We start from the raw sequence: 15,581 nt of genomic DNA, 5'->3' as shown, positions 1-15,581 counted from the left end.
AAAATTATTGTTCCTTGTTTCTGAATATCTCTCTGTCTCTGTCTCATAAGACTAGACATAATGGACACCTAATGAAGCCAAATATTGGAAGATTCAGGACAGATAAAGTACTTATTCACACAGCTCATAGTTAAACTATGGAATGCCCTCCCCCAAGAGGATCGAACATGTTCATGGAGGAGGAGGAGACTTCTAATGGCTACTAGCCATAATGGCCATGCTCTGTCTCCATGGGTGGAAGCTGTAATAATTCTGAATACCAGATGCTGGAACCCACGAGAGGGGAAGGGGCTCTTGTGCTTTGGTCCTGGCTTGCCTGTTTCCCATGGGTATCCAAAGTGACCACCATGAGAACAAGATGCAGAATTAAATGGACCACTGGCCTTATGTTTCTATGTAAAAGATGTTTCTGAAAAGGGCCCCTTATAGACAACCAAACCGGCAGTATTAGTAAGGCCCTCACAAGGATGTTCACTGTCTTCTTAATCTTACAGGAGATGCTGTCACAACAACTTTTCTGAAGTAGGAGGGGAAACAGGAGTTTGTTCTAACGTTCTAATTAACACATGTAGCCAACAAACACTGCTGTGCTGCCATTTCAAAGGGAGAGGGTCATCTGTGAAGGCATGTATATTTTGAAAGTGCTTGGACTTGGATTGACTATAGGCACCAGTAACTCACTCAACTAACATGGGAATGGCTCATGTATACCATTAATAGTCAACATTTTCAGGTCCACCAGCAAAGCTGGTTCCACTTTAAATCTTATTGCATATGCCCATCCTGTCCTCCTCCACCTTATATTTATTGGCATTATAAGGCCATACCTTGTTCTTCTCTTTCCAGGATGGAAAGGAGGGGGCAGGGGGTTCCTATGGAAGGCGGCATTCCCATGAGCAGCTTTTATCAACCCTGTGCAATAGGCTGCACTTGTCGGAATCCACTCTCTTACTCAATTGTTAAAGGTAGCCCAGCTTTCTTCCTCTGCTATCTGAACATTTCCATTGTGTTTTCCATCTCTCTCTTCCTGTTAAAACAACCCTCCCTCCAAAACACTGGTGGCACCACTGACCCCATTTGTGGGTCTTGACCCATCACTTCAAGATAAGTTATGCAAACAATTGATTCCCCAACAGATCAATTGACTACAGAACTGTAGGATCTGTATGGAAGTTCACAGGTCCCTTGGCTATCAAACTGCTTGTTCATTGACTAAAATAGTTTGAATGCATATATAGGCATGGAAGTGACCCTGCAAATCATCATGTATGTGTTTTTAAGAGCTCCTGCAAATTGGGACTGAGACTGAGGAAGGATGCTTTAAGACAGGGGTAGACAACATAGCGCCCTCCAGATATTTTGTACCACAGCTCTTGTCATCTCTGACCATGCTAGCTAGGTCTGATGGGAGTTGTAATCCAAAACCTCTGGATCACATCATGTTGGCTACCTCTGCCTTCTGAACCCCAAGAGCAGGACCCAGTTTCTTCTCTTCCTCTTCATCTTACATGCCCCACCCCATTTCAATGTGATTTTGATTTGCTTTTCTTGCTCATCCTTCCACTTTTACAGAAACACTTTCTGCAGCAAAACAGGCAGCACTTCAGTGAGATAAATAGGGCAAGGAGTACAACAGCCAGGAGGAAGGCAATGACGTCAATAGAGTGATACTGGATCCAGTTGAGGTCATGTGCTGCTGGCCTCAAGTGGGGCGCCCCCTTGTGCTTCATCACAAACTCCACCCAATGAACCGCAAGATCAAGAGGTTCAATGGGCCTGTCCAGGTGGAGAGCTGAGAGACGCTGGATGTTCTCTTTGTACCTAAAAGAAAAGAACCTCTTTAGGAAATAAATATTACAGGGAAATAAAACACACAACGTAGAAGCAGATTTCCAAAGCATTTGAAATCCAAGTGGAGTTGATACTGTTCTCTAGTTTATATTACTGAAGTTATTATTCCATAACAAATGTGGATTCCCCGAGTAGCTAGGACCTCCACTGCGTAGAGGCTGGACATGCTGAGAGACTGGGGACATGGGATGCAAACTCACCCCCCTGTTCCTATGGGGCAGGTGCACACACTTCAAGATACTCTGTATACAGCTTATACAGGGTGACTGAGGCCAGAGTTCCTATGCTTTTAGTAGTTGAACCCTAATTTTTCTCTGGTGGATCTTTCACATGGCTGATCTGTCGCCTATGTGACAGCTGCTGCTAATCAGAGGTCCTTGGAGATAAAAATGGAGAATGATGCAGTGTCCAGGAACTTCTGTGGGGCAACTGATGATACTGGTGACCACCAGCAGGTGGCAGTTGGAGGAGGGATGATCTCAGTATGTCTTAAACACACCTGGTGACAGAATGTGGCCTGCTGAGGTAAGCAGGAGCTGCTAGGTAGTCAAGAACAGTGCCACTTCCCAATGTGGAGGGAGATACCTCCTGCCTTCACTGCTGCTTCCTAACAGTTCCTGCAAAGGCGTCCTCCATTCCCATTCCATTCCATTCCCCACAGTGATTGGGTAAACTAGAACTAGGATTGTATGAATCAGCACAGGGTATAACAACAACCGGCAGATTTGCTGGCTACCCTTGGCAGATACAGCATTGCCAAGGAGCAGAGATGGAATATTGTGCAGGACAGTGGTTTGTGACGGTTATGGAATGCTTCCCAGATCAACCTGTCTGTGAAGGAACCCCTGCATGATGCCTTCCTGGAAACTCCTGCGCATTGTGGAGGATTTTGGAGAATACTCCAGGGCACTTGGCTCACCTGGAGCACTGGTACGGCTTCTTGGCCCTCCCCCTGCCCCCACTTATTGTCCCCTTGGGGGAGCTAGGCAGTACGCATTAGAAGATACTCCAAACTTTCTTGCAGCTGCTCATTGTAGGGAAAGCTATCTTTTATGGAACATTGCCACTACTTAACTTTTCATCAATAATACACTGATTGGCTTCTGAGAATGCCAGAGTCTGACAGAAGACATTTTTAAAACCACTAGTGTAGAGGACCCAGAGTCCTGATAAAGAATCAAAGCAGTAAAAAGAGAGGAGTTGTTTAGAAGAGACTTCCTTCTTCACCTGTCATTAGCAGCGGTGTAGCAACCCCCCCTGATTTCAGTGACAAGCAGTGGCTCCGCCCCCTTGCAGTGCCCGAATCACCAAGCAACCGCCGTGCTGCCCTCAAGCTCACATCCCACCAGGAAGTCCACCCTCCAGCAGCCCCCCTGCCACCCAACAGACCCCCGTGGCACCCTACAACCCTCCCCCTGCCCGGTGCAGAACGCTCCCCCGCCCCTGCCTAGCTACACTCCTGGTCACCAGGCATTATTTTATTTCCTCTGAATAACCAATACAGTCATACCTCATGTTGCATACGCTCGGGATATGCACTCCTACCGCCAGATGCACAGAACACTTCTGCACACTTCGCGCATGCGCAGAAGCGCTCAAATCGCACAACTTCTGGTTTGTTTGTTTTTACGTGCGTTCAGTGAGAAAAACAACAATGCACTGAAGAAAAGAAGAATTCCCCCCCCCATGGTATCTCACACTTCCTTGCATGTTCTGACTTTAAATGTACTTTGTGCCAACCCTAAAACGAGTTTTGTACCACTATAGCTTGTCATTACTCACTTTTTATCATAAATAACAGCCTTCAGTGCATCAGATAAATCCTTGGAAGTCATTTCAACTACATTCAGAGTCACTCCTGCTCCTCGAGATTCCATCCGCTTTGCATTGTCCATTTGATCTCCAAAAAGTGGCATCAACACCATTGGTACTGCATTGCAGATCCCCTCATAGATCCCATGGGAGCCAGCATGAGTGATAAAGGCTCTGGCTTTTGGATGAGCTGTTGAGGAAAGAACAGGGGGTGGAGAAATACAAACAGGTTTATTATTCTGCTAATTACAACGTATCCAGGTCAAGTTTTAAAACTGCATTTTTATGGAAGCAGCCAATTGAAGTTCAAATTAAAAAGCTGTATGATTAAGCTGATCTCCTTGGACTGTTATGTACAGTCCAGCAAAATGTCTTTCAGAAGGATGGTACAGAACTGTGGGAAGAGAGAAGTGACTCCCTTCTAAGCCATCTAGGCCAGGGGTGGGGACCCTTTGTCAGCCAAAGGGTCACATTCCTTCATGCACAGCCTTCTAGGACTCCAGACCAGTGGTGGGTCCTGCCACTCTCCATCCAGGAAGAGGTGCTATCACAGTTCAAGGGCACAGTCCAGCCAGGTAGGGTGCAGAGTAGGGCCAGTGAAGCATGTGGCCTAGGGGGCATGGCCTGTGTTGAGTCCTGAAGGCCAGATAAAGAGGCTAGGGTTCTCCATCCCTGATCCTTCAATTCAATACAAAGGGTGGAGACCCTCTGGCCTGAGAGCCAGATTTGACCCACCAGCCTGTGAGGCTGTTTTCTTCAAACCACACTCACCTGCCCCATACTTGACATCACGTGTAATGTCAGATGTGGGACAAGTAGAGACGCAGAACTGAACATCAAGTGATGGGCAGGGAGTCCCGTCCTCTTGGGACCAAGCGTGCAAGAGAGTTCTCAGGTGCACATGTAGAAAGCAGGTTATCAGCTGTCTAGTTTGGTGGTAAATTCCGTTAAAGCCAATTGTACTTTGGTCAGACATTGTTTTCAATAGAATCGAATGCAATTTTTCACTCCAGCAAGTGGTTGTGGGTAAGGATGAGCAAATCAGTCAATTTTGGTTTCTCCCAGTTTCTCATCTTACTAGTCTTGTGTTCAGTTCTCCATATTTCTGTCAGTTTGCAATCATTATTATTATTTAAAGTCATCACGAAAACTTGCCAACGTTTTAGTGTGAATTTCTCCTAATATAATGAATTCCTGTAGGTTATTTTTAGTACTTTGAGCATTTTTATGCATGCCTCACCATAGTATATACATTTTTGTACATTGCCTGCATTCCAGAATTTGGAGCAGTGTGAATTTTGAAGGACGGCCGTGATTCAGTTCACAGATTGTTTTGGATAGTGCGAATGAAGTAAGCTTGCCTTTCAATGCAAACTGAATCAAATTTCTCCCTCACCCCTATTTCATGGCTCACATTTTGGCATCTGTGCCCACTGTCCTTTCAACCATTTCCTTAGTTTTTTATGCACACTATGAGCATAAAGCTCCAGGCAGGGTTTTCTTTTTCTAGCCCGGCTTTTACAGCTACAGGGCTTTGCTATGAGTGTACAGTACCAAGAACAAAGTGGGAGCATGTCCATCCAACATCACATTACTTTAGACTTTGCTAGACAGTATTTAGATACACTCTCTCATGGTATTGTTAAGATGCTAATGGCATAGAAGCAGCATTAAGTGCTGGTTATAGACAACAACGTAATTCCTGTCCCAGACATACCAAGCAGATCATTTTGTGGTAGCCACTTCACAAGCTTTGTGTTCTTTGCAAGATTCGGGGGTGTTTCTCCTGTATATCTCCATAGCACCTTCACGAGGAAGGAAATACATAGATTAGGAAATATAACTTTTCACTTCAAACACAAAAACTTCAAATTGCACTTGAACAAGCATTCTCTCATATCTCTTATGTAGTGTGCAATGCGTCTTCAAAGAGCCCCATTAGTTGGAAAGGTGGGATATCGGTTAACAACAAATAAATAAGGTACTGCCTGTATATAAAAGAATGAAAGTGCACTTCTAGTTTTTATCCATACATAAATTTAACTGAAGAATGAAATATCAATACTTATTATTTTTCCCAGGGGTTGTGAATGCACATTTGTATCCTTTTGTTTTGTGTGTGTAAGAATGGACTAAACAGTTCTATTCTTTATCCGAAACTGAATGACACATATCACCTATCTTTAGAGCAGTACTATTCCCAATTTACTGATGGAGAATTCAGGTCTACTTAACACTCAGTGGCTGTGTTTGGATGATCATATCTCAGCTTCACAGGCTGAGATACGAACGAGCCTTTTGCCCCTTTGCTACTCCCTTCATAGCACAAGCAATCAAGCCAAGAACTCTAATTAACCATGGTACCTTATTTCATCCAAACCAGGAAACTCTGTGGACAAACCTTGGTTACAGAATGTAGTTAAGGAACAGAGACCTTAACTACAACTCTCAGTTCAGATGACATGCTATGCCAAACCTTGGCTTAGCTGCCATGCCAAGCTCAGGTTAAAAAACCAACAAGGAGGAAAGCATGTGTGAGTTCCTCTTCGGGAGCCATCGCATAGTTTGCCTTGCCGTGACGTGTGAACCAGGCCAAAGTGTTAGCTAGGATTTGAATCCAGGTCTTGTGCCTAAATCCAACACATTTCAGTAGATCACAGAGGGAAGATAATTCATTGCAAATGCTTTGCCCTAAGTTAGGTAAATATAAACAGAAACGAAAAATATTGCACTCTCTCTGTGACTCTAAAAAAATGTAAAAACTTACAAAAAATCAAAACACAAACCACTCTCAATAATTTATCTCATAAAATAGCATGTAATCATGTCCATAAGTCTATAATGGTCTGAGTCTGCATGGGATCTCAGGCTAGGATAAAGTAATATGGAATTAGTGTCATGATTATTCAGACACTGAAAAATATATATATTTCTTCACAATATTCAAAGGGAATACTTTCAAATATCTAAAAACTTTCCTCAAATATGAACTCAGACACTAAACAGGTTTAAGAATGTCCTGGAAGACAGAATTAGAATGTGACATAACTGAATATACTTGGTTTACCATGTGGAAAAATCTCCTTTTCATAATATATCAGCTGAATGTACTAGAAGACTCTTGTATATAAATTCATCAGCTTACCCAAGGTGCTGGAGGGGATGTGAGAAATTGGGTCATACATCCACCTATGGCGGGGTTGTGTTAGAGTGCAAGAATTTTCAGCAACGGCATTCAGAGAAATGGATAAAATCTTAAGACGCCACATTATCCTAACATCTCAATTAGCCCTTTTATTTTTTCCCTTATATCTGAGTAATCAAAATTTGCACAATAAAGTGCTGGTAGTACACCTGCTTGTCGCAGCTAGAATGACCGTCACAGTTTTGGGGGGAAATAGATGGGGCCAATCTTTCTGTGTGATACTGCCCTGCTAGAAAAACTAACTAATAGGCTGAGAGTCCTTGGGGGCCAAAGAAAGAAGGATGATTTTGTATTTGTTTAGTTTGACTTCATTTCAGTTGCAAGCAAAGAGAAACATGGCCAAGGACACCCTCAGCCTACAAATGAATATGGTTCAGTGACTCAGGGCATTTGAATACTTTAATCACTTTTCCTTGGTATAATAGAGTCTACGTTTTGTAACCTTCTCTAGTTTAACCATTATGTCTGTGCTATAAATAGCTCCAGTCGCTACCCCCCCACACGTTCACATACCTGTAGGTTATTTATTTTGGTTTTATTTTATGTCCATTTTTATCCAACAGTAATCTATGATTGTATAAAGAATTTGTATACAGTATTTTCATCAGGTCCTGTTTGGTAACACTGTATTTTGTAGAATTTTGTAAAACATTTCTTTCATTTTGGGGGGAAACTTAACAATTTAAAAAAAATAATAATAATAATAATCCAGGGACTGACAGAGTCTATTTTTATATTGCCATGGCCACCGTGATGCCCTCCAGACATTCTGAACTACAGCTCCCATCTTCCTTGACCACTGGCCACGCTGGCTGGGGCAGATGGGAGCTGTAGTCAAATGCATCTGGAAGACACCAGGTTTAGGAAGTCTGACATCGGGCAACATGATGGATGCCGCTAAAGCAGCTATTTCTTACTTCGAAGAAGGATGCTGCAAGCTTGGGAAATCAATTTATTATTGACTCCTTTTACTTCTTAGCAGTGATGGAGCTGTATTCTCAGAAGTCTCATGTTATGGTAGCAAAAAAATGCAGAGCAGGCAAAATTTCACCAGTAAAACTGGTAATTGATTAGCTAATATGGCTATACTACAATCTACCGTCACTAAAACATTTTCCAATAGATGTCTCTAGCCTGTGAATTTCAGGCAGCATGGATAATCTTTTGGCCCACCCTCCCCAACTTAAAGAAACAAGACCTAGTCCTTATGACCTGAAATTTAGTTGCAGAATGTTGGTTATGAAGATCAGCAGGGTTTTCTGCATTGTTCCACTTGTGGTTGCTGTGCAATTAGGGGAACCCGCCGAGGGCTCAGCTCCGGCAGCTTTATCTGGAAGGCAGCCAAACGTGACAACTGTCGGGGAACTATTCACGTATTGTTCCCCTGTTGTCTTATTGCAGCAATATCAGCTGTAGCTGTGCAGAGCTTTTGAGCAGGGTCTGAGCCAGCAGCTGGCATCTAAATTACCATGGCAATATTTCTAAAGAGCTGTATGTGAACAGCTTCCCAGTTCATGCTGTGTCAAGCTGCAAGATTGCTTGTTGGGCTGAGGCAAAGGGTTGTGTGTCAGCTTTAGCTTTGGAGCCACTTTTAAAGCAGACAGCAACACATGCATAATGAACCAAAATATTTAACTTCCTACATGAATAGAGGTTACCATTTTTCCTTCTTACCGTCTGAGGTATTGTTCCCAACGCTTCAGCAATTTCCATAGCCTTTTTCATTGGAATTTCAGAAACCATTGAACCCAAGGAAAACACCACAATGCCATGTTCGCCAGAACTGTTAACCATGGCTTCAAATTCCTAGGCAAAACAAACAAACAAACTTTTGGTCAGAATTCTGCGTCATGTGGGAACATTTTCATCTTTCCCAAAAAGCTAAAAGAAAAAGTAACCTTTGCTGTGTGTGTGTGTGTGTGTGTGTGTGTAAAACATTACACCATTTGTAGGACCAGATCTGTCTGGGGCGGGCAGTGTGGGGTCTAGGATAAATCCTTCTGTGTAGGCCCTCCTGCTGCCCCCATCTCCTCTCTCCCCTCCACTTACTTTTGCTGTTGTTGTTTTGCCACTACTGTAACAGTGGCAGCCTCTCCTCTTCCTCCTCCTCCTCCTCCTCCTCCTCTCTCCCCTGCCCTTGCTCACATTTTTCTTTTGCCCCTGAGAAGAATGATTTACCTGCCCTCACATTCAGTCTTAGACATTGGTCAGGATATTGAATTTCAGGAATCTCTATAACAACATATCATATTTGTTCATTCATTTAGGATATTTCTAAATTTCTCTTCATCCCAGAAATCATCACAGAGCAGGTTACAACAGAAAACACAAATGCAGTAAGTACAGCAACCAATAATAATAATAAATAATAATAATAATAATAATCACACACAATAAAGTTTTCCACATCAGCAAAGCAAGTTAGCAGGCTGACATAAATATGATATAATAAGGCGGTTCTCTAAGATCAGCTAAGGTATTAGGCATTAGGATTTATAAACCCAGGGCCTCTGTGCCTCTATTTTAAATATGCTGCTTGCTAATTGCATTGTGCCTCTTGATTCCAATATTAAGTCTCCCTTCCAAGTACTAACCAGACCTGACCATGCTTAGCTTCCAAGACCAGACAAGATCGGGCATGTTCAGGGTAGTATGGCCGCAGACATTCTGATATTATGTCAAAAGAGAGATGGCACCATGCTATTAACTTTTCCAATCTACTGAAATATCTCAATCCTAATCCCTTTCTCATCCTCCATTTTTAAACTGAAGTTTTGAACTGTCTTGGTAAGGGGGAGTGGAGAGATGGACTCTCACCTGAGTTAGTGGATTTTCCTTTGCACAGTTTATACCCCCAATGAAGACCATGTTGGGCATGACAGGCCTGGGATATTCAAAAACAAAGTCATAGTGCAGAAACCAAATTGATGCATGGCTATAAAGGTCTGCTACTGTCATATCTTGGTGCAGAAATTCCTTGTTCAGTGTTCCATAGGGTGAATAAAGAAAATAGCATATCATGAATTCCAGTGAGCCAATTAAAACATTATTCACTCTCTGGTTAAAGTTCATGTGATCTGTATTGCCTGAGAAAAATTTTGGGACATAAGATTGTGGGTTTGGACACTGTGTTGCCACAAAGTCGAAACCACATGGAATTCCCCGCAAGTAGTAAATAGAAGGAAGGGATAAATACTCAGCCAAGATTTGCCCACATGGAAACACTGGATCCATAAATACAACATTGAATTTGGTTTCTTCAAGGTAAGTAATCAGCTCTTTGTTGTATAAAATCTGCTTGCAATTATTATATAGAAGCATTGTAATATTTCTTATTTTTGAAAATGTCGCAGTCATTCTTTCCAGGAAAGGCTGACGTGCAAAAATATTGTGACCAAGATTTTGGAGTTCTGCTTTCAAGTATTCCTTTGAGTAGGGCACGGCAAATGTTTTCATTGTATAATGTACAGATGACTTTATCCATAAGTTCGTCTCAGGAGCAACGACAACTACTTGGTGTCCTCTCTGCTGAAGATGTTCCAAAACGGGATGGATACTGAGCCAGGGACTGCCATCATTGGGTACTACCAACACCTTTCCTCCATCCGTAAGGCTCCAGAAAAAGAAAGCAAGCAAAACACATGCAGGTAGCTGACAAATGCCTTGACGCATAGAAATCTTCTTGCTGGTTGCATTGTGGCGTAATTCTAACCCAAAATGAAATGAATGTAAAAAAACCATTGTGAACAGCACAGGAAACAAAGCCTCTTGTGAGCCTTTAGCCCTATCTTCTTCTGCAAATATTTATTTTCTGTGGCACATTTTTAAGGCAGTGTGGAATGTTTAAATCTTGGTCAAAGGTTGGTTTTGCAAACCAGCCTTGATTGGGTGATAAGGACTCAGCAGGCTAGCCTGCTTGTGTAAGTGTCTCTACTACCACTTTTGTACTCAGTCAGTGACTTCCATTCTGTGGCATCACTAACAGCTTCCCACTTCCAGCACAATGCCACAAACAGAAGAAAAAGGCAAGGCCCACAACAGCTGATTGAGACCTTGAATTCATCCTTCCTATCATGGAATCAAGGAGCCCTGAACTCGTTGTACGCTTTGTGTGCCTAATGTATGAATAAAACACTGGTGCAGCCCACAGGATCACAGACTCTAAGCATCAAGTAAATGTTTAATGTGTTGCCTCTCCTGAACTCCTTGTCAGGACAAATAGCCCATATATCCAATTATAAGAGCAATGTTAACTGAGTTGATGTTTTAAACAGCTCAGGACCACAGTACCCCAAGGACCGTCTATCTCAGTATGAACCGACCCAGATCCTGCGGTCATCCTCTGAGGCCTTCTTCGTGTGCCTCCTCCACGAGAGATCAGGAGGGTGGCAACATGAGAACGGGCCTTTTCTGTAGTGGTTCCCTGTTTGTGGAATGTTCTCCCCAGGGAGGTTCATCTGGTGCCTTCATTATACATTTTTAGGCACCAGTCAAAAACATTCTTTGCATGTTCAGACCTTTTAACCTCACCCCAAATAAATTCAGACATGACTCAAATTTTGGTTTGGTTTTTTGGCAGAATCTAGGCCACAACTTTATTGATTACAGCAAGTGATTTGTTACATAGGCTCTGGTACGACTAGTAGCTCCCTGCTCTGCAGGAAGCGCTGACCCAGAGTTCCAGCATAGGTCAGCCAAGGGTGAACACCTGGATAAGCGGAAAGCTGGGAACATGCTCTATCTGCCACCCAAATGTCCCCCTGGACTCAGGCACGGGCACAAACCCCTCTCAAGGATTGACCAAACCATTGAGTCCCTGGATTCCTTTAACAGAACACCCTTCACATAGGGATGGCAAGAGCGTTCTCCCACCCCATCACCTGAACCAGAGCCTATCCACAACCTTACAAGTTGTGACGATTTGCTGCGCGGCAGGCAAAACCCAAATGGCAACAGCCAATCAGCCAAGTGGGGAAAATTCCTGCCGTGCCCCTGCCCCAACAACAGACGACACACGACGGCATAGCAAGGTCAAGCGCAGAAGCCCTAAAAGTAGGGAGAGGTGGGCGGGTGTTTCGATGCATGCACTGAAAGAGGAAGCTCTGGGTCACGTGCATGGGCATAAATAGGTCCCTCGATCCATTTAGCTTGCATCCCATTGGCCTGATTGAACCCTGCATCGAGGGACCTACTCACTGGGTGTTGTGGCTGTCATCACACTCACCCACCCAGGTCTCACCGCAATACGTGCCCTCTTTAAGGGAGGACCCGATTTATCAATGAGGACTTTGGCTAATTAACAGTCTATGTCCTTTTAAATGTGTTTGTGGAAGCAGGGTTATTGGTTTGTTTGGGTTTTGTTCTTGTTTTGTTATGTACTTTGTGGTATTAGTCTGTATTTTTATGTTGTGAACCCCCATGAAGTCTTCAGATGAAGGGTGGTATATACATTCAATAAATAAAATAAAATAAAATAAAATAACCCCCCCAAACCCTTTAGCCAGCAAATAATTTTTTTTAAAAAATCAAATACTCAAAACTAAAAAAATAATAATACTAAGAATAAGCAGTACAACCCAGTGATCAAAACATGGGAAACACTCAAACAAAGGACTGCTCCACATAGGAGTTTACTGTCAATTTTCTGTTAGTCATGTGTATTAGTAGATTTTTTTGCAATCTCCATTTGACATCATTTTGAGCAAAAAGCCAGCACCCCCCCCCCAGTTTCCATTTAATCTAGATTTCCCATTTCCTAAATAATTGGATAAGTAAAAATGACCAAGTACAAAACCACAGTTGCTGATGGTGTGGAAGCTCCTTGCGGCACTTGGGAGGTGGGTGGGTGTGTCACATGGGTGGTTTCCTTTATCACCACATCCCCTACATTTTGCTGCTCACCTGAACAATTATTGGGTTTCAAATAATGATGACTATGGTTCTTAAAGGTAGATTAGCAAAGATATCGTACATATGTTTCTCCTCCTGCAGACTGGATTACCTTCCTCACTATCTGTTCAGTTGTGTACGTTAAGCCCGCAATTTACGCAGGGGTTATTACTCTCAGAAAGAAAGAAAGGAAGGAAGGAAGGAAGGAAGGAAATACCTGCATCACCGTAATCAATGCTAGGCTAGCATTTCTGCTTCTACCCTTGCATCTAAGCAACAGCTCAAAACTCCTTCTAGCTATGTGGGGGACTGTTTCTTCTATTCAAACTCACTTTCTGATTTTTTCACGAACCCTCAGTTTACTGAATGCCATTTTCAGCAGTTAGGTAGGTGATCAGTACAGCAAAGGACAGTACCATAGCTCAGGGGCAGAACATATACCTGATGGGGAACATGTTTCAGGCTCAGTCCGTGGGGGTTAGGGAGTAGAACTCAGCCGTAAGAGTACCAGCCTAACCAGTTTCTTCCTTGGGCACTTCCGGCACAGTCCCCTTCCCTGAAGCAACATGGACACTCAAGAAAGCAGTAAGATAACAGGCTTTTCAGTTCTGAACAATTACCAGTAATTGGAACAACAGAGTTTTTGGTGCATGAACGAACCGGAATGTGCCTTAGCTCTTCTCTAAAATTATTATTGCTCAGAATCTACCACTTCAATTGCACTAAACAATTGGTGGTAATGAAAAAATAAAGGCTATGTTCCATTAATGGAGCAACTAGGATGTCTATGTCCTGACATTTAAATAGATGCAGAATAGGAAAGATCATTCATGAAGGATAAGGCAACTGCCAGAAGGTCCCGAAAGGCAGCAAATAAACAACAATTTCACCATAAAGAATTGCAAACCTTGTATAATGGCTTCTTCTGGGCACAGTTAATCCCTCCAATGAAGACCATGTTGGGCATCATCGGTCTGGGGTAATCAAATGCAAAGTCTTGTCTAATTAGCCAAATGGATGTCTTACCAAAAAGTTCTAAGAGTGTGATTTTCCTTTGCAGAAATTCAGTTGCCAGATGTTCATATTTTACATAAAACGAGTAACAATATAAAGAAGCTAACATCGATATTAAAACATTCTTCACACGCTCAGTAAATGTCATATGATCCGAGTAAGTTGTAAAAGCCTCTGGGATGTAAGAAATGGGGCTTGGACACTGAGCAGCTTGGAGGTCCAAACGACATGGAAGTCCACGCAAGAAGTAGACTGTAGGCAAGGAAAGATATTCAGCAAGGATTGGAGCGCAAGGCAGCACAGGATCTGAAAACACAGCATCAAAGTTGCTCTGCTGGAGGAATTGGATGAGTTCTCTGTCGTATAAAAGATGCCGACAAGCAGAAGCAAACATGGTAGTAATTTGAGATACGTTTATATACAACTGTACAATGTTCTCTAGGAAATTCAGATTCTTAAGAGCATGCTCGGTCATCGAACGCTGAAGTTTGTTCAACTGCTCCTGGGTGTAAGGCACGGAATGTGTTCTTACAGTAAAATGCTCAGAAGACGTTTGCATGACCAAAGTGTTTTCTGGCATCACAACCACAACCTCATGACCTTTTTGCACAAGCTTCTCTACTGCTATTTGCATGCTCAGCCAGTGACTTCCATCTTGAGGCAACACCAACAGCTTCCCACTTTCGGCACATTGGCACAAAGAGAACCAAAAGGCAAGTCCAGCAACCAGTTGAGACCTTGAATTCAGCCCCGCCATCATGGTATCAAGGAGCCCTGACTTCCTTTGTGCCTAATATATGAAAGCAGATGTTGCAAATATAACATTGGTGGAATCACTCATACTAAGCATTAAGTAAATGTTTAATGTGTGCCCTCCACTGACTCCACCTTTATCAGGACCAAAGGTTGTGCATGAAATAATATTGAAGAGATAAGAACAGGGCCAACCAAGTTCATGTCTTACATCAGCAACAACAAAAAAGAAAACTCTTCAGCCGCAAGAGTTGCAGAAGACACACCACAATTATGTGGTGTGCTTCTGTAACCCTCAGATTTTAAAATGTTAACTAGAACAGTGTTTTTCAACCTTTTTTGGGCAAAGGCACACTTGTTTCATGAAAAAAATCACGAGGCACACTACCATTAGAAAATGTTAAAAAATTTAACTCTGTGCCTATATTGACTATATATAAAGTAATTCTCTTGAATAGGAATCAAATAAACACAAAGAAAGTATTTTTCCCACGGCACACCAGGCAACATCTCACGGCACACTAGTGTGCCGCGGAACAGTGGTTGAAAAACACTGAACTAGAATAAGCAATTACGATCCACCAATCAATAGTTGGAAAATGTCCAGACAAATAAAGGGTTTCTCCACGTCCATTTGCTGTGCATTTGCTCTTAGTTATGTGAACAAGGTTTTTCAATGTGTACACATCATCCTTAACAAAATGGCAGCCCCAAATTCCTACACATTTAATCCAGATTTTTCCAATCCATGGATAATCCATTTAGGATAAATGGCCCAGTACAAAACTGTAGTCACTGCTGACAGGGAAGCTTCTTTGGAATCTGTTGTTGTTGTTGTTGAGTCGTTCAGTTGTGTCCGACTCTTCGTGACCCCATGGACCAGAGCATGCCAGGCACGCCTATCTTTCACTGCCTCCCGCAGTTTGGCCAAACTCATGCTAGTCGCTTTGAGAATACTGTCCAACCATCTCATCCTCTGTCGTCCCGTTCTCCTTGTGCCCTCAATCTTTCCCAACATCAAGGTCTTTTCTAGGGAGTCTTCTTTTCTCATGAGGTG

General features: G+C 42.7%; 1 protein-coding gene across 4 annotated transcripts in view; it reads right to left on the bottom strand.

The window, feature by feature from the left end:
- Positions 1-1,208: 1,208 nt before the first annotated feature.
- LOC117059686 (UDP-glucuronosyltransferase 1-6-like) overlaps positions 1,209-15,581 on the bottom strand; it is a 32,415-nt gene continuing 18,042 nt past the window's right edge. For 2 of the 4 annotated variants that reach the window (XM_033171464.1, XM_033171453.1), the window contains exons 2-5: positions 8,543-8,674; positions 5,381-5,468; positions 3,634-3,853; positions 1,209-1,821 (exon numbers count right to left, since the gene is read on the bottom strand). In XM_033171464.1, coding sequence (XP_033027355.1) covers positions 1,524-1,821; positions 3,634-3,853; positions 5,381-5,468; positions 8,543-8,674 — 738 coding nt within the window. In that variant the 3' untranslated portion in view covers positions 1,209-1,523. Of the gene's footprint in view, positions 1,822-3,633; positions 3,854-5,380; positions 5,469-8,542; positions 8,675-9,685; positions 10,662-13,664; positions 14,566-15,581 lie in introns of those variants that run through there. The other 2 variants (XM_033171444.1, XM_033171436.1) reach the window with 2 other exon arrangements.

The sequence above is a fragment of the Lacerta agilis genome, chromosome 1 (genome assembly GCF_009819535.1).
Source record: "Lacerta agilis isolate rLacAgi1 chromosome 1, rLacAgi1.pri, whole genome shotgun sequence".
Taxonomy (NCBI): domain Eukaryota; kingdom Metazoa; phylum Chordata; class Lepidosauria; order Squamata; family Lacertidae; genus Lacerta; species Lacerta agilis.
This window is presented reverse-complemented; position numbering and strand designations above follow the sequence as displayed.